Here is a 27,892-nt window from a genome sequence, read left to right on the forward strand (position 1 = left end):
GGCTTTGCAAATCACGTGAGACTGAGGGGAGAGAAGCTGAGTAACCGGTTCCTGGTTGCAGAGAGAACGAGGAAGTGCGGAACCAGCGGCAGAGATGGCCTCCCTGTTCAAGAAGAAGACGGTGGACGGTGAGTGACCGCAGCCCGGGGGGGACACTGCTGTGTGCACTCCACACCCGGGGGGGATACTGCTGTGTGCACTCCACACCCGGGGGGGGATACTGCTGTGTGCACTCCACACCCGGGGGGGACACTGCTGTGTGCACTCCACACCCGGGGGGGGATACTGCTGTGTGCACTCCACACCCGGGGGGGATACTGCTGTGTGCCCCCCCACCTCACACCCGGGGGATACCGTCTTGTTGCCCTCACCCCCTTCTATCTGGAGAATTCCTCCGTGTGCCCCTTCCTCGCCTTCAGTGTGTCTCCAGCTCCGTGCCCTTCACCTTGCTGTGTGGCCCTATGACAGTTCTGCCTGGTCAGTGGCCCGCTCTGTGACTACCTGTGCCCACGCTGGTCCCGTGCCTACACGTCAGTGATTTGTCCCCACAGCTGATTTTCTGACGTGTTTAGGTTTGTGACTCATATATTACAGTCTCCAGGACTACAGGCCGGCGCCAGGCTGTGCCCACCAGTCACACTGTATACACACCTCTGGGGGCTGCCCGTCCCCCACTGTCACCTGAACAGTGCCAATTGTTTGGTTGTTGTTCTCCATCAGACATCTGTCCTCGCCCTCCTGCCACGTTGTTTTGTCCTTATGGCCGGGCATAGCCCTGATCCCGTCACCTGCACTGTCCCCCCCGGTCTGTTCTCCCTGTCAGTGACCCTCTGTCCCCACCTGGAGGTCTGTTCTGCCTGTCAGTGATCCTCTGTCCCCCCCGGTCTCTTCTCCCTGTCAGTGACCCTCTGTCCCCACCTGGAGGTCTGTTCTGCCTGTCAGTGACCCTCTGTCTCCCCCGGTCTCTTCTCCCTGTCAGTGACCCTCTGTCCCCCCCCGGTCTCTTCTCCCTGTCAGTGACCCTCTGTCCCCACCTGGAGGTCTGTTCTGCCTGTCAGTGACCCTCTGTCCCCCCCGGTCTCTTCTCCCTGTCAGTGACCCTCTGTCCCCACCTGGAGGTCTGTTCTCCCTGTCAGTGACCCTCTGTCCCCACCTGGAGGTCTGTTCTGCCTGTCGGTGACCCTCTGTCCTTGCTCTGTGTCCCCGGTCTGCTCTCTCTGTCCGTCCCCCCCCGGTCTGTTCTCCCCATCAGTGACCCTCTTTCCTGGTTCGTTCCCCCCCACTTCCGGTCTGTTATTCCTGTCAGTGACCCTCTGTCCTGACTCCATCCCCCCGTTTTGTTCTCCATGTCAGTGACCCTCTATCCCCCCCCCCCCCTCCCAGGTCTCTTCTCCCTGTCAGTGACCCCCTGTCCCAGCTCTGTCCCCCCTGGTGGTCTGTTCTTGTTGGTGACTTTTTGCTTTTTGTCCTGGCTCTGTTCCCCCCCCCCCTTCCCCGTCTCTGCTCTGTGTGTGTGTGTGTGTGTGTGTGTGTGTGTGTCCCCGGGTCTGCAGGGACCCTCTGTCCCGACTCCATGCCCCCGTTTTGTCTCCCTGTTAGTGCCCCCTTCTCCCGGCCCCCCTGTTCTGTTCTCACTGTCAGTGACCCCCTGTCCCAGCTCTGTCCCCCCCCCCCCCCCGTCTCTGCTCTCTCTGTGTGTCGTCCCCCCCCCCCCCCTCCCCCCCCCTTCCCCCGGGTCTGTTCTCCCTGTCAGGGACCCTCTGTCCCCACCTGGAGGTCTGTTTTCCCTGTCAGTGACCCTCTGTCATTGTGTCTGGCTGCTCTCCCCGGCGGTGCTGCAGTGTCTGCTGCTCTCACGTCACAGGAGGGCTTTGCATAATCATTGTAGGGTTTTCTGGTGGAGGAGCAGTCAGTGATATTGGAGGGAAAGGCAGGATTGCTGTGTAATAAGTTTTCTTTTAACCCCATTATTTACGGTTGAATATGCAGATTCCTCCCGATACTTATCACAGACACATCAGTGCGGTTCAGAGAGCTCCAGTCTGGTGTCAGGAGGATTTGTATCCGGATTATGTATAAATCAGGGTCGTCTTCATCTCATATTCTGCTTCTGTAGACGTGTAGAATTATAGAGCAGCGTCCCCAGCATTGTGAGTTGCTTCCTACAGATGTAGCAGAGTAGTGTTACATGGGACTGCAGAGCTATCATTGCTGGTGTTACATAGGACTGCAAAGCAAGCTGCAGTGGCATTATATGGGACTGCGGGGCTAGCTGGGGTCACGTTAGATGGGACTGTGGGGTTTGCTGGGGTTGCATTAGATGGGACTGCTAGGATGGCATTGCATAGGACTGCAGGGCTAGCTGGGGTGGCGTTATATGGGACTGCGTGGGTACTTAGAGTGGCGTTGCATGGGACTAGGTACAGTGGTGTTACATGGGGCTGCTGTACATAATCACAATGTATAGATGCTATAGCAATGAAGAGCTCAGAGTCATTTTCAGCTCTGCTACATCTGTATGTGTCATGTGGGGAACGGTTCTCTCTGGCATCCCTAATAATGTGTGCACCCTTTGTTTGCTGGCTGTATTTTGGAGCAGACTGATTTTGTTGCGGCGTGTTTCTATACATAGATACTTCTTTCCGGAAGTTCTTCTACCTATTATTTACCCACGTGATGTGGCGTGTGACTCGGGGCTGATGTCACCAACTCATCAGGTGACGAAAAGGGGCAGAGACGAAAAGGTGACGCAGGAGATGACTCACTCGGGCTGGGGTCAGAATTTCCCAAAGCAAATGAGTGACGAGAATGATCAGAGGGAAGAGCAATGTGCAGACATGTGGACTCCATACTGCAAGATTACAGCGGGGGGAGCATAAGGACGGCAGCGCTGTGACCCGGGCGGATTACACCTGTGAGCGTGTGATGTGTGATACACGTATGTACACACAACTGCACATACATTACACTCTCAGGGACGGTTCTGAGCATGAAGCATTTCATTCAAATTAGAACATTGGATGACAATGAACATGATTGGAACATTCTGGGTTTTGTTTTCTTTTTTTTTTTCTTTTTCGTTTTTTTTTTTTGTTTTTTTTCCCTTTTCTTTTAGTATCAGTGGAATAAAATGCATTAAGCAGCTCAACGTAAAAGTTTCAAAATCTGTGAATGAGAACGATTTGTAATGAAATATGCGCTCCGTACTTGGAAAGCAAAGGAACAAATGTCTGATCCGGGTCTTTTATGATCAAATTTTGTAATCCCTCCATGAATAAATAATCTTTTTATTTTTTATATAGCTCTAACATATTACATACATCAGGAACACTGTCCCCATTGGGGCTCACAATCTAAATTCCTTATCTGTATGTCTTTGATGTGTGGGAGGAAACCCAGGAAAATACAGGTAGAGCATACAAACTCCTTGCAGATGTTGTCCTTGGTCACATTCGAACCCAGGACCCCAATGTTGCAAGACTGCAGTGCTAACCACTGAGCCACCGTGCCGCCCTATGAAGCCTCCAAGACACAGATATCCAGCACTAGAACAGTCATTGCAGAACGTCCACTTCCTGCTGTGCAGTATACATGATGAATACCCACATGTCATGGAGACGGACACTTTTTCCTCCAGTCCTTTGCGGTTTGTGGTTCGTTACCAGGACGAGTTCACAGGCAGCAGATTTATTCTTATCCGTATGAATGGGGCTCGTGAAAACTGCAGAAACGACCCATTCACAGGGATGAGAGAGGCATTTCTGCAATGAATCTGCTGAGTATAAGCATAACTCCTGGATGTGAACAATACAAATAACGCTGGACGTGTAGAAGGAAGCCCCCCGGGGGGGACACCTCCCTGGGGTTTTGGACTTCTGCACTTATTTACTGATCATCAGAAAGGTGACAGATCAGTGCAGAAACAACATTTCCAGGAGAATGATGTGTTTACTTTTTCCCAAAGCTTGTATACAACCCCTTTTATTTGATTATTATTTATTATTATTTATTTATAGAGCACCATTAATTCCATGGTGCTGTACATGAGAAGGGGGTTACATACAGAATACATATATAAGTTACAATAGACAGACTAGTACAGAGGGAAGAGGGCCCTGCCCTTGAGGCCTTACATTCTAAAGGATTTTGGGGAGGAGACAGTAGGTGGTATATACAGTACATCATGAGTGTGTTTACCCTTTGTGTTCTGGAAACAAATGATTAGTTTCTTAATAATAATAATAATAATAATAATAATAATAATAATAATAATAATATAATATACTAGCAATAACTCATCATGATTTCACTCAACTCCTAGTTTTTTTTTTTCTCCCTGTTGTCAGCCATGTACATATGTGTGTGCATATATCAGAAGCCATAGCAATAGACAGTGGCTCCTGTCATGTGGTGATCACCTTCATACCGAAGATCTATCCTGTCCATCTTATCTATCTATGGGTCATTCTATGGTAACTTACGTTACATTCACAAGCCAAAAACTCAGTCAATAATGGCTACACACTGTTCTCTGAAGGCAGCACAAAAATGAGTGACTGTATATTGTACATTGAACTATTCTCAATAGATTTCAACACAGTTTGATTTTTTCAATAATACAAATGAAATACAAAATACAATGTTATTACTTGATACCTTACGTTACTTTTTGTGTAACATAAGTTACCAAGTAATAACATTGTATTTTGTATTTCATTTGTATTGTTGAAAAATCAAACTGTTGAAATCTATTGAATAGTTCAATGTACAATATACATTCACTCATTTTTGTGCTGCCTTCAGAGAACAGTGTGTAGCCATTATTAACTCAGTTTTTGGCTTGAATGGAATGTCTATCTATCCTAGTCTATCTATCTATCTATCTATCCTAGTCTATCTATCTATCTATCCTAGTCTATCTATCTATCCTAGTCTATCTATCTATCCTAGTCTATCTATCTATCCTAGTCTATCTATCTATCCTAGTCTATCTATCTATCCTAGTCTATCTATCTATCCTAGTCTATCTATCTATCCTAGTCTATCTATCTATCCTAGTCTATCTATCTATCCTAGTCTATCTATCTATCTATCCATCCTAGTCTATCTATCTATCCTAGTCTGTCTATCTATCCTAGTCTATCTATCTATCCTAGTCTATCTATCTATCCTAGTCTATCTATCTATCCTAGTCTATCTATCTATCCAAGTCTATCTATCTATCCTAGTCTATCTATCTATCCTAGTCTATCTATCTATCCTAGTCTATCTATCTATCCTAGTCTATCTATCTATCCTAGTCTATCTATCTATCCTAGTCTATCTATCTATCCTAGTCTATCTATCTATCTATCCATCCTAGTCTATCTATCTATCCTAGTCTGTCTATCTATCTATCCTAGTCTATCTATCTATCCTAGTCTATCTATCTATCCAAGTCTATCTATCTATCCTAGTCTATCTATCTATCCTAGTCTATCTATCTATCCTAGTCTATCTATCTATCCTAGTCTATCTATCTATCCTAGTCTATCTATCTATCCTAGTCTATCTATCTATCCTAGTCTATCTATCTATCCTAGTCTATCTATCTATCCTAGTCTATCTATCTATCCTAGTCTATCTATCTATCTATCCATCCTAGTCTGTCTATCTATCTATCCTAGTCTGTCTATCTATCTATCCTAGTCTATCTATCTATCCTAGTCTATCTATCTATCCATCCTAGTCTATCTATCTATCCTAGTCTATCTATCTATCTATCCTAGTCTATCTATCTATCTATCCTAGTCTATCTATCTATCTATCCTAGTCTATCTATCTATCTATCCTAGTCTATCTATCTATCCATCCTAGTCTATCTATCTATCTATCTATCTATCCTAGTCTATCTATCCTAGTCTGTCTATCCTAGTCTATCCTGTATATGCAATGTACTATATGGCTACTCCCTCTAGTGGCAAGCGTTAACATTACAGTCATTACAATCCATGCTCAGTGGCAGATAATGGGCTCCTGCGTTCCTAAGTCACACTTCTTTTCTTCTGGAAAGTCTTACATGTGTATATTCCTTTTCTGTTATTTCTCTGTATCATCCCGATACCTGTAGTGACATATAAACTAGTGATAAATTCCCCCGTGATGACACAATAGTAGAATTGCTCGGTCCAGCCTGTATTTCTGGTGCGGCACTGAATTATCCTGGGGTTGTGTGTCCATCTCCATATTATTAGTATTATAGCCGGCGTCTCTGTGGTACCACATAGATGGCTTTTCTCTGGTGTCCTTCAACATGAAAGCTCGGGGCCCCGGTGCCAGGGACAAATATAAGTTATTACTTTTGCTGTTGATTATTAGGTTTAAATAAAAAAAAAAAAAAAAGTAAATAACAGATTGCACTTTGCATTGATATACAGACAAAATTAGTAAAAGAACTTTTTATGCGCATGAATGACTTCTATCCTATACAGTCCGCAGATAGGTGCCCACCTGTGCCATGCTGAGTCACTATAGCACATATCTTCCTTTTAAATAAGCCCCTTAAGTAGAAAAACAAAATCCAGTGTATTCTCACGTTCTCCCCCAGTGTCGCTGTATACGTCGCTGTCTGTCCTGCCCTCCCACTTTGCTGGATTGGCTGCCAGTTTTGCTTATAACGTGGGCACAGCACTGCCACACCGCCCACACTTAGATCTGGGCACCGCCGACCCCCTATTACAACATGGCTGTGGGTATACGGAGGCAAGACGCAAGATCTATTCCAGATGACAATCTGCAGAGTGGAGTCTCATGGATAACCCACCAAGGTGGTGCTGGGGGGACGGCTGCGGACTCTAAGACCAGCGCAGGTCACTTACTGGACCTCGGGTGATGGATAAACTGTAAGCATCTTATATGGAGACGTCGCTATTGTATCGTACAGTGTGATGGATGCACCCGTGCTTTCTTCTTGTTGGTATTGTGGGTATATGTTGTTCAATAGTGGTATTAACCCTTCATGGACACTGGAAAATCCAAAATCTTGCAGTTTTGATCATCAGGAATTTGTATTATGTAGAGTGATGGGGTGTGAAAACTTATCGAGAAGCAGAAAGTTTATGGCATTTGTTAGTTTTATTTTTTGTTGACTGGGACTCAGACAAAACTGTATATATGCACACACATAAAATAAAAAAAAAAAAATATGTGTATGTATATGTGTGTGTATGTGTGTGTGTGTGTATGTATGTATGTGTGTATATATAATATATATATATATATATATATATATATATATATATATATAATGTATATGTGTGTGTAATCTATATATGCACACACATAAAATAAAAAATATATATATAAAAAATTATATTTTTTTATTTTATGTGTGTGCATATATATATGTGTATATGTATGATATAGATTTTTGATAACTTTTTTATGTTGTTTGACTTTTTGCCTTGTACCTCCTCTGCTGTGCTGCTTTGATGTCTACTAATATTCTTTATTACTCACAATGCAATGCAGGATTGTAGAGAACTTTTTCCCTTTCCGGCTGTAATTATTTCCCGCTTCCCGGGCCCTTTAAGGCAGTAAACGCCCTAATTAGCTGTAATGCGCCCCCGGAGCTCCGTTTATCTTCTCCTTTCCCCCATCCCATCGTCGGCGCTCTCAGGACCAGAAGGCAGCGGCTGTTTTTTAAGCTGTTGGAGCTGAGACTTCATGTCCCTAAATCTTCCCCCATTAAATATTCATAGGGGCGCGTCGTCCTGTAGCTGCGGCAGATTATTACGACTCTCACCAGGCGTCGCACCATCTGACCCCGGCACGTCTAATGCAAACATCCATAACGTCTTATTGTCTCCAGCCATCGCGGCAGAAGAATTAGGGGATCACACGGGGAGTCACCAGACGTTTCTATGGACCCTTTTATTTATTCACTGTCTTCTCTCTCTCTTGCAGACATAATAAAGGAGCAGAATAAGGAGCTTAGAGGCACTCAGAGGGCTATAACCAGAGACCGGGCAGCCCTGGAGAAGCAGGAGAAACAGCTGGTGAGTGGGCTGCAGGCTCGTGGAGCCGCTCTTGTGAGGACGCAGGTCAGCCCCTATAAGTGAGAATTAGAGAGGGGCTGATAATAAAGCACGGCTGATAGGGCTATGTCTGAGAGGGGGCCAAACATCCATATATCGTCGTCTTAATATAGATGGTCAGTAATCTATCTGCAACACTGAATAACGTTTATACATTCTTTACTTATACTAAAGTGTTTCTCCAGAGCTGTGTTCATAGTTCTGCCTGTTATTGGACAGGCGTGATGCCAGGCACAGCTTTGAATGGGATTCACTGCCCTATTGAGCATATTAATGATTAGGGGGGTATTACTATCCCATTAGGTGGTGACATATCAGGATATTCCATCAGTGTGGATCTGACTGCTTTAGAGAACAAAGTGGCGGCAGAGCCGATTAACTGCTGCGTCCTCTTCACGGTTTTTGCCTGTCCAGCATCATAATGGCCCACAGCTGTGAAGGGCGCTGCTGCAGTTCACCTGCACAGCCGGGTGCCACTGTGCAGCGAAACATTTGAAGAATTGAAGGGGACATAGAGCTGAATTATTGCAACCCCCACCCCCCCCCCTGCATCCTTTGGATCGGTAAGGGTCGTAGAGCTGAGACCCCTTTGATGATGATGTGGGGGAATATCCTGCAGGCATCCTTATAAAAACTGAGCTGGATGCACAATTCTTACTCCAGATCAGAAGAAAAGAAGTCATTCTAGAAGTGAGGAATAGTTGGTGTGTCGGGTAAATATAACCACTGCCTCTAACGAGAAGAATAAGGATCTCCAGCTCCGAAGGGCGACCATACTCTTTAAATAGCTGTCGGCTGAACAAGCTTTCTCTTCCGACCTCCTCAGATGCATGCACGCTTGGTTTGGCCGAGCATACATATGATCTGGATGCTGCTTATCTCCAGGGAGGCAAAAGGAATCGGGCATGAATGGTCCTTCTATCTCCCAACGTCATCTGCTAGGGAAATGTTTGGCAGTCCCATGCAATTAGGGTTTACCGTATTTTTCGAACCATAAGACGCACTTTTTTTCCTCCAAATTTGGGAGGAAAGTGTGGGGTGCGTCTTATGGTCTGAAGCTGCGGGGTAGGGAGCTGTGGGGAGGAAGCGGCTGTGGAGTGGGATCACAGGAGGCAGGGAGGGTCGCTGCTGCAGGATGCCGGCGGCTGGAGAAACCACGTGTGCCCGCTGCTTAAAGTCAGTGAATATTCATTAGCTGCTCCCCGCCCACCTCTCTCTGCAGTCAGCGGGTGTGAGGAGCAGCTAATGAATACTTGTTTAATGTAAACAGTGGTCACACGTGGGTTCTCCAGCCCCCGGCTTCCTGCAGCGGCTGGGGAGACTGTGTCCGCTGTGTAGGAGGCAGGAGCAGGGGGCCGCTGCACTCATGTCTGGCCCGGAAGAACTGCACATCACTGCAGCGTCCGGGGCCAGAGCACGGCATACATCACAGCACAGCCGCAGGCTCTGTGCTGAGGGCTCAAATTACTTTCACTTTGCTCCTGCTGCCTCTGCACTAGAAACAGTCTCCCGTAGCTGAGAAGGACCTACAGTGATGTAATGGAGAGGGGTGGCCAGAACAGCACAGTGCCCGCCTCTTACATCACTGCAGGTCCTTGAGATATGGCAGACTTTGTTTGTAATGCCAGGACCAAACTGAAACATGGTGAGCAGCACATCTGTAAAAGTAAGGCAATTAATAATATAGTATAGGCATTACTGTACACCTGGATGGGGTTGGAATATATATATACATACACACACACACACACACACACACACACACACACACACACACACACTAACACTATATATATATATATATATATATATACACACACACACTATATAACTATATACACACATACACTATATAACTATACACACTATATAACTATACACACACACTATATACACACAGACACACACACACACACTATAAGTATATACACACACACACACCAGATTGGAGGATCACACATATAATGATGGGGAACATACATATTCCACAATGGGGGCCATATATACCTGGAAGGTACCCAGAATGGAGGCTATGAGGACAAAATTTGGGGATATTATTACCTCAGTAACACTGTCAGCAGTAAAATAACAGTGTGTCATGACCACATTATTTTACTTTAATTTTATTTTTTTTCTATTTTTTTCCTCCTCTAAAACAAGGGTCTTATAGTCCGGTGCATCTTATAGTGCAAAAAATACGGTATATAGTTAGTACGAGGCTCATAAGGCTAGGATAATCTGTGTGCTACAGCTATTCAATTGCCAAAATTAGAGGACGGATTCTCCTCGTGTGTGGAGGAGATACTCCCCAGATACAGACGATGGCTCCAGCATGCTTCTTGGGAAGATAGTGCTCATCCATAAAGGCATGAGACCTAACACATCCGGTCAGAATAGGTAAAATGCCCTGACTACGGCTCATAAATGTGAGCCGTAGTCCACGTGGACTACGTGTGACCACGTGGACCAATCGTCCCATACTTCAGCCTCATCAAGAGGTCCTGATACAATGTCCTATTTAAAGGAGAATCTACTCCAGAAATGATGATAGACTAAAAAGACTCTGTATGGTATAATGAAAATAAAAAAAACAAACAAAAATCTTATATATATAAAAAAATATATATATCCTAGAACTGTGGTCGTACAGATTGGAGGCATTGATAAGGTTTAAAATGCATTATGTATAATATTCTGGTTATAAAGAAGAGTAGAATGTTTTTGCTGGGCCTCGGCTGATAAGTGCGAGCCCTTCCCTGCCTGTCCTGGTTTATTTAACACTTAAGCGGGCTTTACACACTGTGACATCGCTAGCATCGGTAGCACCCACCTCCGTCGTACGTGCGATATGTGATCACACGGCAGGCGGCCAATAGAAGCGGAGGGGCGGAGATTAGCATGACGTACAATCCCGCCCACCTCCTTCCTTCCGCATTGGCGGTGGAGGCAGGTAAGGTGATGTTCCTCGCTCCTGCGGTGTCACATACAGCGATGTGTGCTGCCGCAGGAACGAGGAACAACATCGCTAAACGATTTTATGTTTCAGGACTACCTCTCCGCGGCAAACTATTTTGACCGCTTTCGCGATCGTTTTAGGTCGCACATAAGTGTCACACGCTGCGATCCCGTTAATGACACCGGATGTGCGTCACAAACACTGTGACCCCCGACGATAAATCATTAACGATATCGCAGTGTGTAAAGCCCGCTTTAGTCAGTGAGCTCGCTCTGACTGGAGAGTTAATTATAACTTAACTTTGTTTTTGGGTTTTTTTGAGTGCCTCTCAGCAAGTGTTGGCACCCTTTGAGAAATTGAGAAATACTTCATTTTCTGGAACAAAGAAAATTATTGCAGTTACACATTTTGTTCTACATTGTTTTTTTTTTTTTTTTGTTTTTTGTTTTTTTTTTTTCCTTTTGTGTGTATTGGAACAACCCAAAAAAAGGAGAAAACAAGGGGAGTTGGACATAATTTCACATAAAACCGCCAAAAAGGGCTGGTCAAAAATGTTGGCACCCTCAGCTTAATATTTGGGTGCACACCTTTGGACTAAATAATTGAATCAATCGCTTCCTATTGGTCACCAACAAGCTTCTTCCTCCTCTCACCTGGAATTTTGGACTCTCTTCTTTTACAAACTGCCCCAGGTCGCTCATATTTGAAGGGGTTTTTTTTTCTCCCAACAGCAATTTTAAGATCTCTGTAGAGGTGTTCAATGGGATTTAGATCCGGATTCATTGCTGCCACTTCAAAATTCGCCATCACTTTGTTTCCATCCATTTTTAGGAGTTCTTGAATTATGTTTGGGTTATTGCCCTTCTGGAGGACCATTGACCAACGACACAAACCCAGCTTTCTGACACTGGACACTACATAGCCACCCAAAATCCTCTAGTAATTTTCAGGTTTCATGATCTTTCTTGCACACAGTCAAGACTCCCAGTGCCAGAGGCTGCAAAACAATCCCAAAACATCTTTGAACCATTCCCATATATGATTGTAGGTACGGTATTCTTTAATTTCTACGCCTCATTCTGCATTCGGTAGGTGTCCTCTGTTTGCAAGATACTTACCCACCAACGTTTTGGCAAACAGTAGTCCAGCTTTTTTATGTCTGTGTCAGCAGTGGGGTCCTCTTGGGTCTCCTGCCATAGTTTCATTTCATTTAAATGTGTATGGATAGTTCGCGCTGAGACTGATGCACCTTGACACTGAAGGACAGCTTGAATTTCTTTCGAGCTTGATTGGGGCTGCTTACCCACCATGCAGACTATCCCGCATTGCAACCTTTCATCAGTGTTTTTTATTTAGATATTTATTTTTTTTTTTTCTGCCGTCCACATCCAGGGAGATTAGCTACAGTGCTATGAGATAGTAACTTCATGTGTTGAGCATCATGGACAAAGGAACATCAGGATCTCTGGAGATGGACTTGTAACCTTGAAATTGTTGCTATTTTTCAACCATTTTAGTTCTCAAGTCCTCAGGCAGTTCTCTTCTCCTCTTTCTGTTCCCCATGTTTAGTGTGGCACACACAGACACACAATGCAAAGATGAAGTCAACTTCTCCACTTTCTTTGTCGCTCTATTGGGAGACCCAGACAATTGGGTGTATAGCTACTGCCTCCGGAGGCCACACAAAGTATTACACTTAAAAGTGTAAGGCCCCTCCCCTACTGCCTATACACCCCCCGTGGGATCACGGGCTCCTCAGTTTTCATGCTTTGTGCGAAGGAGGCTAACATCCACGCATAGCTCCACTGTTTAGTCAGCAGCAGCTGCTGACTTTGTCGGATGGAAGAAAAGAGGGCCCATACTAGGGCCCCCAGCATGCTCCCTTCTCACCCCACGTTTGTTGGCGGTGTTTGTTAAGGTTGAGGTACCCATTGCGGGTACGGAGGCTGGAGCCCACATGCTGTTTTCCTTCCCCATCCCCTTAGGGCTCTGGGTGAAGTGGGATCCCATCGGTCTCCGTCCACAGCCCCTGGGAATCTGCTGGACATGGAGCTGAGTATCGTCAGGGACAGGACCCTGCTACATTAAGGTACTCTGTGTCCCCGTACAAATCGCGCACACACACTGCAGCATTGCTGGGTGTGTTAGTGCGCCGGGGACAGCAGCGCGACACGCTTGTGCTTTACTCACTGCAGCTTTGCTGAGTGAGTTTATGTATTAGGGACTGCCGCGCCAGCCGCTGCTGGCGGTTTTTTACACTGCGGCGCGGCTGGGACTTGTGGTGCGCCGGGGACTTCCGCGCTGACCGTGCATATATGACGGCCGCGCTTATAAATCGAGTCCCCGGCTTTTGCGGCCTAGTTCCGTTTCGTTCCCGCCCCCAGGCCTGCCAGTCAGGGGAAGGGCGAGACGCTGGTCAGAACATCAGCGCCGAGGGCTGGAGTCTGCTTAGCATACTCCAACCCCCCTCACTGGGCACAGTGGGACGCCAGTTTCCCGCACTTTGTCTGGGGCACGCCCACGGCCCGCCCCTCTTCACAGGACGCCGGCAGCCATTCCTGTTTGCAGTCTGACTGGAGAGGGGAGACAAGCTCTGGGAGACCCAGACACGGGATTCTGGCGACCACACACCCGCTGGCAGCGGGCGGTAAGCGGCACCTCGGGTGCTGACCCCACTAGTGCCGAAGTGTTCATTTGTACTTTATGCTTGTATGCTATACAGTGCACTGTACGGTCGCTATTCTTGGCTATATACCCTCCTAGATTGCTAGACAACAGCATGTCGTCCGCAAAAAGCAAGGGGGCCAAGACACAGGCTTTCTATGCTACCTGTACCGCATGTGGGGCTGTTCTACCGGCAGGTGCCACTGACCCCCATTGTGTGCAATGTTCGGCCCCTGTAGCACTCGCTCAGCCGGGGTCTCTGCTAGAAGGGGCCCAAGGAGAACCGCCTGTGAACACTGTCCAGGTGACAGGGACGGAGTTTGCAGTTTTTGCTGATAAACTGTCGGTGACTATGACTAAAATCCTTGAGACTTTGCAGTCCAGACCGGTAACTCAGACCATGGGCACTGTTGATTCAATGCTCCCTGGCCCCCCCCATTTGGAACAAATCCGTGCTCCGGGGGGGTCCCATACATCCCGGTGTGATGGCTCTGACACGGACGACAGTCCCAGACAGCCTAAGCGAGCTCGCTATGAGCGACCCTCGACTTCATCACACTGGTCAGGGTCCCAGCAGGAGGACTCTCTGTATGATGAGGCAGAGGTAGCTGATCAGGATTCTGATCCTGAGACCGCTCTCAATCTGGATACACCTGATGGGGACGCAATAGTGAATGATCTCATAGCGTCCATTAATAAAATGTTGGATATTTCTTCCCCAGCTCCTCCAGTGGAGGAGTCAGCTTCACAGCAGGAGAAATTCCATTTCAGGTATCCCAAGCGTAAATTGAGTACTTTTCTGGACCACTCTGACTTTAGAGAGTCAGTCCAGAAACACCACGCTTATCCAGATAAGCGTTTCTCCAAACGTCTTAAGGATACACGTTATCCCTTTCCCCCGGACGTGGTCAAGAGCTGGACCCAGTGTCCAAAGGTGGATCCCCCAATCTCCAGGCTTGCGGCTAGATCCATAGTTGCAGTGGAAGATGGGGCTTCACTTAAAGATGCCACTGACAGACAGATGGAACTCTGGTTGAAATCCATCTATGAAGCTATCGGCGCGTCGTTTGCTCCAGCATTCGCAGCTGTATGGGCACTCCAAGCTATTTCAGCTGGTCTGGCACAGATTGACACTGTCACACGTACATCTGTTCCGCAAGTAGCGTCCTTAACTTCTCAAATGTCTGCATTTGCGTCTTACGCTATTAATGCTGTTCTGGACTCTACGAGCCGTACGGCAGTGGCGTCCGCCAACTCCGTAGTTTTACGTAGGGCCTTGTGGTTAAGGGAATGGAAGGCAGATTCTGCTTCCAAGAAGTGCTTAACCAGTTTACCATTTTCTGGTGACAGACTGTTTGGTGAGAGATTGGATGAAATCATTAAACAGTCCAAGGGTAAGGATTCTTCCTTACCTCAGCCCAGACCAAATAAACCCCAACAGAGGAGGGGACAGTCCAGGTTTCGGTCCTTTCGAGGCTCGGGCAGGTCCCAATTCTCCTCGTCCAAAAGGACTCAAAAGGATCAGAGGAGCTCAGATTCTTGGCGGGCTCAGTCACGCCCAAAGAAAGCAGCCGGAGGAACCGCTACCAAGGCGGCTTCCTCATGACTCTCGGCCTCCTCTCTCCGCATCCTCGGTCGGTGGCAGGCTCTCCCGCTTTGGCGACATTTGGCTGCCACATGTCAAAGACCGTTGGGTGAGAGACATTCTGTCTCACGGGTACAGGATAGAGTTCAGTTCTCGTCCTCCAACCCGATTCTTCAGAACTTCTCCGCCTCCCGGCCGAGCCGAGGCTCTTCTGCAGGCGGTGTGCTCTTTAAAGGCAGAAGGAGTGGTGATCCCTGTTCCTCTTCAGGAGCAAGGTCACGGTTTTTACTCCAATTTGTTTGTGGTGCCAAAAAAGGACGGGTCTTTCCGTCCTGTTCTGGACCTAAAACTGCTCAACAAGCACGTGAAAACCAGGCGGTTCCGGATGGAATCCCTCCGCTCCGTCATCGCCTCAATGTCTCAAGGAGATTTCCTAGCATCAATAGACATCAAGGATGCTTATCTCCACGTGCCGATTGCTCCAGAGCACCAGCGTTTTCTACGCTTCGTTATAGGAGACGAACACCTTCAGTTCGTAGCCCTGCCTTTCGGTCTGGCGACAGCCCCAAGGGTCTTCACCAAGGTCATGGCAGCAGTAGTAGCAGTCCTGCACTCTCAGGGTCACTCTGTGATCCCTTACTTGGACGATCTACTTGTCAAGGCACCCTCTCAAGAGGCTTGCCAACACAGTCTGAACGTTGCGCTGGAGACTCTCCAGAGTTTCGGGTGGATCATCAACTTTTCAAAGTCAAATCTGACCCCAACCCAATCGATAACATACCTTGGCATGGAGTGTCATACTCAATCAGCGATAGTGATGCTTCCGCTGGACAAACAGCGTTCACTACAGACAGGGGTGCAATCTCTCCTTCAGGGCCAGTCGCACCCCTTGAGACGCCTCATGCACTTCTTAGGGAAGATGGTAGCAGCAATGGAGGCAGTCCCTTTTGCGCAGTTTCATCTGCGTCCACTACAATGGGACATTCTCCGCCAATGGGACGGGAAGTCGACGTCCCTAGACAGGAACATCTCCCTTTCTCAGGCGGCCAAGGATTCTCTTCAGTGGTGGCTTCTTCTCTCCTCACTGTCCATAGGAAAGTCCTTCCTACCCCCATCCTGGGCGGTGGTCACAACGGACGCGAGTCTATCAGGGTGGGGAGCAGTTTTTCTCCACCACCGGGCTCAAGGTACGTGGACTCAGCAAGAGTCCACCCTTCAGATCAATGTTCTGGAAATCAGAGCAGTGTATCTTGCCCTACGAGCCTTCCAGCAGTGGCTAGAAGGCAAGCAGATCCGAATTCAGTCGGACAACTCCACAGCGGTGGCATACATCAACCACCAAGGAGGGACACGCAGTCGGCAAGCCTTCCAGGAAGTCCGGCGGATTCTGACGTGGGTGGAAGACACGGCATCCACCATATCCGCAGTTCACATCCCGGGCGTAGAAAACTGGGAAGCAGACTTCCTCAGTCGCCAGGGGATGGACGCAGGAGAATGGTCTCTTCACCCGGACGTGTTTCTGGAAATCTGTCGCCGCTGGGGGAGGCCGGACGTCGACCTAATGGCGTCCCGGCACAACAACAAGGTCCCGGCCTTCATGGCACGGTCTCACGATCTCAGAGCTCTAGCGGCGAACGCCTTAGTCCAAGATTGGTCGCAGTTCCGGCTGCCTTATGTGTTCCCACCTCTGGCGCTGTTGCCCAGAGTGCTACGCAAGATCAGGTTCGACTGCCGCCGCGCCATCCTCGTCGCTCCAGACTGGCCAAGGAGGTCGTGGTACCCGGATCTGTGGCATCTCACGGTAGGACAACCGTGGGCAATACCAGACCGACCAGACTTGCTGTCTCAAGGGCCGTTTTTCCATCAGAATTCTGCGGCCCTGAGCCTGACTGTGTGGCCATTGAGTCCTGGATCCTAGCGTCTACAGGATTATCTCAAGAGGTCATTGCCACCATGAGACAGGCTAGGAAACTAACCTCTGCTAAGATCTACCACAGGACGTGGAAGATATTCTTAGCTTGGTGCTCTGCTCAGGAAGTTTCTCCCTGGCCATTTGCCTTGCCTACTTTTCTTTCCTTCCTGCAATCCGGGTTGGAAAAAGGTCTGTCGCTCGGCTCCCTTAAGGGACAAGTCTCTGCGCTATCTGTATTTTTTCAGAAGCGCCTAGCACGACTCCCTCAGGTACGCACGTTCCTGCAAGGGGTTTGTCATATCGTCCCTCCTTACAAGCGGCCGTTAGAGCCCTGGGATCTGAACAGGGTTCTAATTGCTCTCCAGAAGCCGCCTTTCGAGCCTTTGAGGGATGTTTCCCTGTCTCGCCTTTCGCAGAAAGTGGCCTTTCTAGTAGCGGTCACATCTCTTCGGAGAGTGTCCGAGCTAGCAGCACTGTCATGCAAATCCCCCTTCCTGGTGTTTCACCAGGACAAGGTGGTTCTACGCCCGATTCCGGAGTTTCTTCCTAAGGTGGTATCCCCCTTTCATCTCAATCAGGATATCTCCTTACCTTCTTTGTGTCCTCGTCCAGTTCATCAATGTGAAAAGGATTTGCATTTGTTGGATCTGGTGAGAGCACTCAGAATCTACATTTCCCGCACGGCTCCTCTGCGCCGTTCGGATGCACTCTTTTGTCCTTGTCGCCGGCCAGCGTAAAGGATCGCAAGCTTCCAAATCCACCCTGGCTCGGTGGATCAAGGAACCAATTCTTGAAGCCTACCGTTCTGCGGGGCTTCCGGTTCCCTCAGGGCTGAAGGCCCATTCTACCAGAGCTGTGGGTGCGTCCTGGGCATTACGGCACCAGGCTACGGCTCAGCAAGTGTGCCAGGCGGCTACTTGGTCGAGTCTGCACACTTTTTCCAAGCATTATCAGGTGCATACCTATGCTTCGGCGGACGCCAGCCTAGGTAGACAAGTCCTTCAGGCGGCAATTGCCCACCTGTAAAAAAGGGCCGTTTTTATGGCCCTATCACGAGGTATTATTTTACCCACCCAGGGATTGCTTTTGGACATCCCAATTGTCTGGGTCTCCCAATAGAGCGACAAAGAAGAAGGGAATTTTGTTTACTTACCGTAAATTCCTTTTCTTCTAGCTCTAATTGGGAGACCCAGCACCCGCCCCTGTTTTTTTGTATACACATGTTGTTCATGTTGAATGGTTTCAGTTCTCCGATATTCCTTCGGATTGAATTTGCTTAAACCAGTTTATTGGCTTTCCTCCTTCTTGCTTTTGCACTAAAACTGAGGAGCCCGTGATCCCACGGGGGGTGTATAGGCAGTAGGGGAGGGGCCTTACACTTTTAAGTGTAATACTTTGTGTGGCCTCCGGAGGCAGTAGCTATACACCCAATTGTCTGGGTCTCCCAATTAGAGCTAGAAGAAAAGGAATTTACGGTAAGTAAACAAAATTCCCTTCTTTTCATCTGGTTTCAGTTGTGATTTTCATATTGCCCACACATGTTACTTGCCAAAGGTGAGTTTGAACGCGCATCACATCCTGGAAACAGAGTTGTTATCTCACAATTTTGGAAAGGTGCTAACAATCTTGTCTAGCCCAGTTTTGGGGTTTTGCATGAAATTATGTCCAATTTGCCTTTTTTTTTTTTTTTTTTCTTTTTTCTTCTCCTGGATTTTGTATAAGATATTCATTGTACTGTAAAATGCCATCAATATGACTGCTTTTTCATTTAAAATATGTATGTTCTTTTAAAAATAAATCAGAAAGGTTTATGTATAATTCTTCAATATCTACACACGCTGCTCTGATAATAAATAAATACATTAAAATTGTTTTTTGTTTTGTTTTTTTTTTTGAGACTTGTAACCTTACTTTTCTGTCCATGGTCCTGGCTGAGGGCTGATTTTTCTTTTGCATGCTGAGCAGTAGTGTTTTTTTCCTTTCCACGGACCATAGTCCCAAGATCGGTGAAAGAAATAGTGTAATGACCCCAAAATCAGTGAAGAATAGTATTTATTTAAAATTCGATAGAAAAAATAGAAAAAAAAAATACATTTTATATCCATAAAAAAATAGTAGTAGTAGGTGAATGTTGAGGACACAAAATATGACAATGCAGAGGGCGCAGAAATCATCTCACAATAGTAATGTGGTATAAACACTAGATGGCGCCCAACTATAATGAGGCCCAAATTACATATTACAAAGAAGGGGCAGTAACTGAAAAGGAGGTAAAAAAAAAAAAACAAAAAAAAAAACTCAGGTTCTTGTGAAATATTGATGTTACAAATAGTCTGAAAATAATGGAACCAGCATCATCCTCATGCAAAGTGACAGGTGCTTACCAGTACGCTCTGTGTCCCTGTGTGTGTCAAGCCCTGACACCCGTTTTGTGGGGGCTGTTACACGGCTTTCATTATTGTCACTAATACACTATTTATAACATTGATATTTCATAATTTGCTATTTTTTTTTTATTTTTTTTATCTCCTTATTCCTGGTTCCTGCCTTTCTTTTTTAAGATGTAATTTGTGCCTTATTATGTTTGGGCTCCATCTAGTGGTTAGACCACCTTACTATTGTGAGATCATTTAACTGAATACTTTCTGTAGATTTTGATTGACAATACAATAGGATAAAGCGTTGCACACTAGTCACAATGTATAGGGGAATAATGCAAAGCAGAACTGCTATGGGAATACTAGACTGAAAAATACAATGGACTATCTGAAAAATTGAAAAAAAAACTTGAAAATGGAATATGCATAACTGCTATGAATAATAGGAATGTAAGATGTTTAGCCATTGTATTGATCAATGCAAAAGTTAGGGACCCCAAAAATAGAGATTACCTTGGCGTTGGTTTTAGGGCTCTTTTGCATTGATCAATACAATGGCTAAACATCTCTTATATTGCTATTATCCATAGCAGTTATGCATATTGCATTTTCAAGGTTTTTTTTCAATTTTTCAGATAGTTTATTGTATTTTTCAGTCTAGTATTCCCATAGCAGTTCTGCTTTTCATCATTCCCATATACATTGTGACTGGTGTGCAACTCTATACCTTTATTGTATAGTTATGTTTTTGAGTTTTGCACCTTGTTCACACCATTGGTGTTCCAGGCATACATTCTTTAATGATTTTGATTGACAGCCATCTTTTTCTACTTTTTTGCTACCTCATTACTTAGTACTCCTTTTTTTTTTTTTATTTAGCAAATTTACTCTTTCCTCTTTATTATTATTATTATTATTATTATTATTATTATTATTATTATTATTATTATCATCTCTAATAAAGTATAATTTTTAATTAAATAGGTCTCGTTATTCTCTCATTTTGGGGTCATCACACTCCATTTAGTTAGTCCTCATTTTCAATACTACACTATTGCAGTAAATTGTGTGATTGTAGTTTTCCCCTGACATACAGCCTGTGGCTGAGCCTCATAGTAGGGTAAAGTTGGCAGTAACAGGGGTTTTCAGCAGACCTTTGGGTGTCTGTTTAACCCATTAACTAGCCGTGAACACGTTGTTTAAATGCCACTGCCACTGATTGACAGTGGCATCTTAGTGGTTAAAGGAAATGTCACCCAGGTTTTTACTCCCTCATCTGAGAGCATCACAATACAGAGACCCTGATTCCAGTGATGTCGCTTACTGAGCTTTTTGCTGTCATTTGTGTTTTCTCTGCTGCAGATCTAGCAGTTATACAAAGCTCATGAATATGCTGGACTACCTGGCACCAGCCAAGTAGTCCTGTAATGATTATCTACTGCTGATTTAAACTGTAATTTTATCAAAACTACACTAAGCAGCCAAGTAAGTGACACATCGCTGGAATCAGGATCTCTGCCCCTACCTTATACTGCTCTCAGATTTGGAGGCAAAAACCTGCTGGCATATTCCCTTTAAGTGATAGGAGCTTAGCTCTGAGCTGTTTGAGACAGATGCCGGCTTTTTAACACCGCCACTTTTTGCCATGTGTGGAGCAGGCTCCTCTCTACATTCCGCCACGATCTGTGATGAAAATAAACACACCTGGTTGATAAGGGGTTAACTCTACCAGTTTAATTATATCTAGCTACAAGGTTTAAAGTTCTTGATAGTTCTGCCATTGATGGATATTACTTGTGAGCATTATTCCTTCTTCCTTTCCCAAACCCCCCCCTTCTCCAGGAAATGGAAATCAAGAAGATGGCCAAGACGGGTAATAAAGAAGCCTGCCGAGTTCTAGCAAAGCAACTGGTCCAGCTCCGCAAGCAGAAGACAAGAACTTATGCCGTTAGCTCCAAAGTCACCTCCATGTCAACGCAGACCAAAGTCATGAGCTCCCAGATGAAGATGGCCGGGGCAATGTCCACTACAGCAAAGGTAAGGGCTGAATACAGGGGGGGGGGCATGTAACAGCCTTGTAAGAAACGCCACTGGGTCATGTTTTAACCCCACAGGACGACCGACTTCAACACCGTTTGTTTATTTTGTATTTTATTTTAGACTATGCAAGCCGTGAACAAGAAAATGGATCCACAGAAAACTCTGCAGACGATGCAAAATTTCCAGAAAGAAAATATGAAGATGGAAATGACGGAAGAAATGAGTAAGAGTCCAGCTCCTTAATAAATAAACAGGTTTCCAATAGAAGACTAGAACCAAGTACCGTATTTTTCGGACTATAAGACGCACCCTCCCCCCCCAAATGTAGTCTCAATGTGTCTGCGGGGAATGAGGGTGGAGCGGGTCATCAGGGGCACGAGCAGGCTGTAACAGCACCTACCGTGACCACGTGGGCCCGCTCATTACATATGCATGCCAATCATCCCACAGCGCTGAAGCCGACGCTGACAGGTGGGCGGGATGATGGGCGGGGGGTGCGTGCATAATTAACAACTGGCCCGCATGATCACCCCTGGCAACTACAGCCTGGAGTGATCATGTGCGGCTGTATTCACTGCCCCCCGCATATCATCATCAGCGCGGGGTGCAATGAATAAGTATGGTATACTCACCGGTCACTTCCCTGCAGCATCGCGATCTCCTCCTGTCTGCCGGCAAGCTGATCTGTGTAGAGAGCGGTGAGCACAGCGATGACGTCATCCCTGTGCGCGCCGCTAGTCTTAACGCAGGTCAGCTGACAGGCAGACAGGAAAACGAGCGATGCTGCAGACAAAGGTGACTGCTCCACACAGATCAGCGGCGCTGCTGCCACACGGAGTAAGGAAAGGCGAGTATAAACGTTTTTTTTTTTTTTTTTTTTTGTGTGATACAGGATACATGCCATATAGCAGAATGGATGGGGGTATATAGCAGGATGAGGGCATATTCCAGGATGGCAATATATAGCAGGATGGGGGTATATAGCAGGATGCCAGTATATTGCAGGATAAGGGCATATACCAGGATGGGGTACATATATACAAGGATAGGGATCATATACAAGGCAGAAGGATCATTACCAGGATGGGGTACCTTAGTAGAGAATTTTAGGACATTACCCCCATAACAGTGTAAGCAGCAGATCCTCGCCCCAGAACAGTGTGTCATGACCACATTTTTTGCTTAAAATTTTACTTTCCTCCTCTAAAACCAGGGTGCGTCTTATAGTCCGAAAAATACGGTATTTATCACAAATCCCAGCACTAAGGGGTGGCGGAGTGATCAGTCACTTCTCATCCCATCCAAAGCCCTATGCAACACCAGAACACTGCAGGACCTGCTGCCTACAGCAGAACGCCGATAACTTTTTGGGCAGGATTTTATGTTTTGTTGAGAAGATCTGCTCCAAAATCCTCCTAAAGAAAAACATAGAAACTCCACCAATTCATTCCTATGGGAAATCTACTTTGCTAAAACTAAAAATTTAAAGAATTATTTAGGATGAAAATCTAATTTTAAAATACTCTGGAAAGAGGCCACATACCACACTTTGACATGTTCCTCTTACCCTTGCAGTAAACGACACTCTGGATGACATCTTTGATGCCTCTGATGACGAGGAGGAAAGCCAGGACATTGTGAACCAGGTGTTGGATGAGATTGGAATTGAAATCTCAGGAAAGGTATGTACCAAGTGCAACTACAAACAAACAAGGTACACGTTGCTAAGTATTCCTGCGCAAAGACTGACGAGGCGCGGATTCTATAATCTGCAACTTTTTATTCCTCTGTGCGGATTTCAACACCGATTATTATTTTTTTTTTTAAATTAAAGCGTGAAATCTGCAATAAATTCTAACTGAAATCTGTATCTAAGGCCAGAGTCACACTTGTAACTGACTCGCGTGAGTCTCGCATTGGCATCACCGGGCACGGCCACACATTCTCTGGAGAGGACCGCCTCAACTACATAGAAATATGCAACCGACCCGCTCCTGGTGATGCTGATGCAAGACTCGCGCGAGTCATTCCAGCCTAAAGGCCGCTTTACACGCAACAACATCGCTAATGAGATATCGTTGGGGTCACGGAATTCATGATGCACATCCGGCCTCGTTAGCGACGTCGTTGCGTGTGACACCTTTGAGCGACCGCTAATGATCAGACGATCAGAAATACTCACCTAATCGTTGATCGTTGACACGTCATTCATTTTCAAAATATTGTTGCTCGTGTTGGACGCTGGTTGTTCGTCATTCCTGAGGCAGCACACATCGCTATGTGTGACACCCCGGGAACAACGAACAACACCGTACCTGCGTCCTCCGGCAACAAGGTGGGAGTGACGTGAATGCGTCTACTCTCCGCCCCTCCACTTCTGTTGGTAGCCCGCTGATTGACATAGCTGTGACGCCGCATGAACCGCCCCCTTAAAGAGGTTTTTCGCCGCCCACAGCGACGTCGTTAGGAAGGTAAGTCCGTTTGATGCGTCCTAGCGATATTGTTCGCCACGGGCAGCAATTTGCCCGTGACGCACAAAACGACGGGGGCGGGTGCGATCGCTAGCGACAATGTTGCTACGTGTAAAGCGGCCTTTACACAAGTGAGTTTTGCAGCATATACTCTATGGAGAAAAGTTAAAAACGCAACTTATGAATTTTCCATCAGTTATTTCTAGAGTCTTTGGGGTATAAGCACCAATGGGATTGCTCCTTTTATATAATTATTTTCCTTCAGTAAATATTTATATTCGCAAAGAAAGGACATACTAAGGAAATTATTCTATAAACACTGCATTGTGCCATTCCTCTGTTACTCTTCATGGAAATATATGAATAATGTGATGACAACCATTCTTCTATACCAATGTGGGTGTGTCCCTACAGACTGATCGTGTCCAGCCAGTGTTGGTTTTTATTTTCTGTCAGTATAAAAGCTGTAATCTAGGTGGTGGCTTTGGAATTCTGCTCCACCTTTTCTTTATAACAGTTTTCATATATCCCGTTCTGATTTGGTAATGCTATAATGAGGAAAAAAAAAAAATTAGGTCTGTGGTCCTATAGTCAATGAATCCTCGACCACTAATACATATGGGAGGAGCGCAATGAAGGACTCCTGTATCCCTCCCATCTGCACATTTAGGCTATGTGCACGCATTGTTTTCTTATATTTTTTTTTTTTTTTTTAATTTTTTTATTATATACAGAAAATAAGCACACAAAGCGTGTTTTGGCAGGAATAACACAACAGGAAAAAACCCTGCATTTTTCTTATAATTGCATATGCGAGTTTTTTCCTGTGTTTTTTTTTTTTAATTTATTTCTTAGCTATGACGATCGTGGGGGTTCAGGCGCAGTGCCCCGTGATAACTGTTGGGTCTCCAGCTGATGTTACAGCCAGGAGCCGTCTCTCTCTGCTTGGAGCGGTTGCCCCCCGCTCACCCCATCCCTGCTCCCAGAAGTTTAACACCCTGAATGCTGTGATCAATGCGATTTGCAGCATTCAGGTGGCAGAGTGAAGAATCTCTTCCCCCCCCTCCCCCCCGGCGATCGGGCCCCTATATTGTGATCACAGGGATCCGATCGCTGCCATGCCAACCCTGTGTCTTTACTATGATTACCCCAGGTTACTGAGCTATGGAGAGCCTCACACACCATGCCTGATGCATGCAGTGTGAGGCAAAGTGTCAGAGAATTGCAGCACTGACCTATAATCCACTGTAGTGATTGTGATCGAGCTTGAGCTGCAGTGGATTAGATCCACAGGAAAAAACGCAGAAACAATTGACATGCTGCTTCTTTTTTTCTGCAAGGATAAAACAAGCAATGTGCACAGCAAGTCAGGATTCTCATAGACTTTACATGCATTTTTCCTTGCAGTATTGATTAAAAGCAGCAAGGAAAAAATTTCATGTGCACATAGCCTTATGCTGTGTACATGAGTATTATGGAGATATTCTGCATCTGGTTAGTCCTACTTTACCTTTCTTATCCTCTAACCTTCTCCTTATTATCACTTTTAGATGGCAAAAGCCCCATCCGCCGCTAAAGGCCTTCCCTCCGCATCCTCCACCAAAATCTCAGATGAAGAGATCGAGCGCCAGCTGAAGGCTCTGGGCGTAGATTAACCGCCCGATCATCGGAAGTTTCCCCGCTACGTGTGGACTTGTATCTTATTACTAATGGATCAGTCTGAACAGGGATTTATTTTTGAGAACTGAAGAACAAAGGTGTCTTTCATTTGCTAACAGACGCTAAATGACCTTGTACAATACTAGTACCTGTATATAGACATTAACCCTTTCATTCTGTACAGATCCCCCCCTCTGTGTCAGGAGACGCTGACATCCAGAAGCTGCAGTGTACAATTTTTGTAAAGACGCTCCGACTTTTATTATAATAGATCTATTCACTTCCATCATATTTCAATCAGCAAATCCTCATCTGAAGTTTCCCCCATCAGTTTAGCACTTACAATCTTCCCGCCATGTGCATGGCAGCGGATTCCTGACCTGCATGCCTACAAGCCGCTGGTCACATCGGGGTTTTCTATTACATATGCTCTTATTCCTGTAATATGACATACGATCTCCATCTATATACCATACACAAGACTGGCCGTACAGAAAGCTCCAGTAATACACTAGATACCAGTTATCTGGCACCTGATTGTCCAGAATTTCCCTGTACTGACCCATAACTGACTGTGAGGGGTGTGAGTGCCCGTCTTGCCTGACTGGAGGCATTTGGTTACAAATTGGGATTGTTCTAAACTTTAGCCAGAGGTTTATAACCTGCAAATGAATAGATGAGAGGTTTATAGTCACAGGTTATTATTTCTGTTCATTACATTGTATGTGGATAAAAATGTTCATGTTGTACATGTTTATATTTGATAGTCTCCCTTGTGCGCACCAGGCGTCAGTGAGACAACACATTGAAGGAATTGTCTTGGGAAATGGGGGGACACAAGGGTAGTTTATAACTCATCGATGGGCTCTGAATTGAGCGGCATTCTCTATGGGGCTGCCGGAAAAAAATGAAGAAAAAAAGATGCCGGAAAAAAACGAACATAGCAGCTCCACTGGGAATGAGTATAGCATTGGTTGACCATGCGCACTGCCGCTTCATTTGTATTGAAAGTCCACTGTTCTGCCCATCACTGGGGGTTCCAGTGGCTGGGCCCTCACCAATCAACATGTTATAACTGGGTAGGTGATAACTTATTTCCACCGGACAACCCCTGTAAGTTCAGTACCATTTTATACGGAGTCCACGCGACTCCGCACTGTGGAGCTATGAGTGCTCGGTGCATTACCGCGATCTGTAGGAGCACTGCTTGTGGAGGAGATTACCTCGATAGAAGCGTATAAATGCCGTATTTCACTTGCGTACAGTACGGGCTGTATACTGTAGTGCACACGACTCGTTATAATCAGAAGCGACTTTTTCTTTCTATATATTTAATGATTTGCCTTTTTAACCATGCCTCGCTCTTAATTTGGGAAGTTGGAATCCATGGTTTTATTGTATGTTCATGTCCCATCCGCTTCTGGTTTTGTGCCTTTGTAAATTAAAGCCTTTTCATAACCATCAAATTCTATCTACTAAGTGATCGTGAGGAAGAGCTGTGTGCGGCTCTGGGGTATATACCACCAGGATGGAAACACACATACACACGCGGTCAAAATTATTGGTACCCCTCGTTTTATTGAAAGACCCACAATGGTCACAGAAATAACTTGAATCTGACAAAAGTAATAAATTAAAAATCTATGAAAATGAACAAATGAAAGTCAGACATTGCTTTCCAACCATGCTTTCACAGAATTTAAAAAAAAAAAAAAAAATTCATGAAATAAGCCTGGAAAGAAATGATGGTACCCCTGACAATAATGTAACAAAAAGGACATGTCTAATCATGGTGTGTCCACTAATTAGCATCACAGGTGACTAAAATCCTGTAATCAGTCAGTGGGGCCTGTATATAGGGCTACAGATACTCACTCTACTGTTTGGTGACATGGTGTGTACCACACTCAACATGGACTAGAGTAAGCGAATGAAAGAGTTGTCTCAGGAGATTAGAAAGAAAATTATAGACAAGCATGGTAAAGGTTATAAGACAATCTCCAAGCTTCAAGATGTTCCTGTGACTACACTTGCACAAATTATTCAGAAATTTAAGATCCATGGGACTGTAGCCAATCTCCCTGGATGTGGCCGCAGGAGGAAAATTGATGACAAACCATCAAAGAGACGGATTATACAAATGGTAACAAGA

The 27,892-nt window shown here is 45.7% G+C and overlaps 1 protein-coding gene across 1 annotated transcript; it reads left to right on the forward strand.

Annotated features, from left to right (window-relative positions):
* On the forward strand, nucleotides 1-27,206 carry CHMP2B (charged multivesicular body protein 2B). The gene is made up of 6 exons (XM_075335093.1): nucleotides 1-128; nucleotides 7,945-8,036; nucleotides 21,413-21,607; nucleotides 21,731-21,833; nucleotides 23,186-23,292; nucleotides 25,632-27,206. Exons 1-6 carry the CDS (start codon nucleotides 95-97, stop codon nucleotides 25,734-25,736), a joined length of 636 nt encoding a protein of 211 aa, XP_075191208.1. The 5' UTR covers nucleotides 1-94; the 3' UTR covers nucleotides 25,737-27,206.
* The last annotated feature ends 686 nt before the right edge of the window (nucleotides 27,207-27,892 follow it).

The sequence above is a fragment of the Anomaloglossus baeobatrachus genome, chromosome 2, assembly GCF_048569485.1.
Source record: "Anomaloglossus baeobatrachus isolate aAnoBae1 chromosome 2, aAnoBae1.hap1, whole genome shotgun sequence".
Taxonomy (NCBI): Eukaryota; Metazoa; Chordata; class Amphibia; order Anura; family Aromobatidae; genus Anomaloglossus; species Anomaloglossus baeobatrachus.

Bases quoted from the DNA above. Each gene is read 5' to 3' on its own strand.
- CHMP2B (XM_075335093.1), top strand. From the start codon at position 95: ATGGCCTCCCTGTTCAAGAAGAAGACGGTGGACG. The intron at 129-7,944 runs GTGAGTGACCGC...TCTCTCTTGCAG, and splicing joins CAAGAAGAAGACGGTGGACG to ACATAATAAAGGAGCAGAAT. The intron at 23,293-25,631 runs GTATGTACCAAG...TATCACTTTTAG, and splicing joins GAATTGAAATCTCAGGAAAG to ATGGCAAAAGCCCCATCCGC.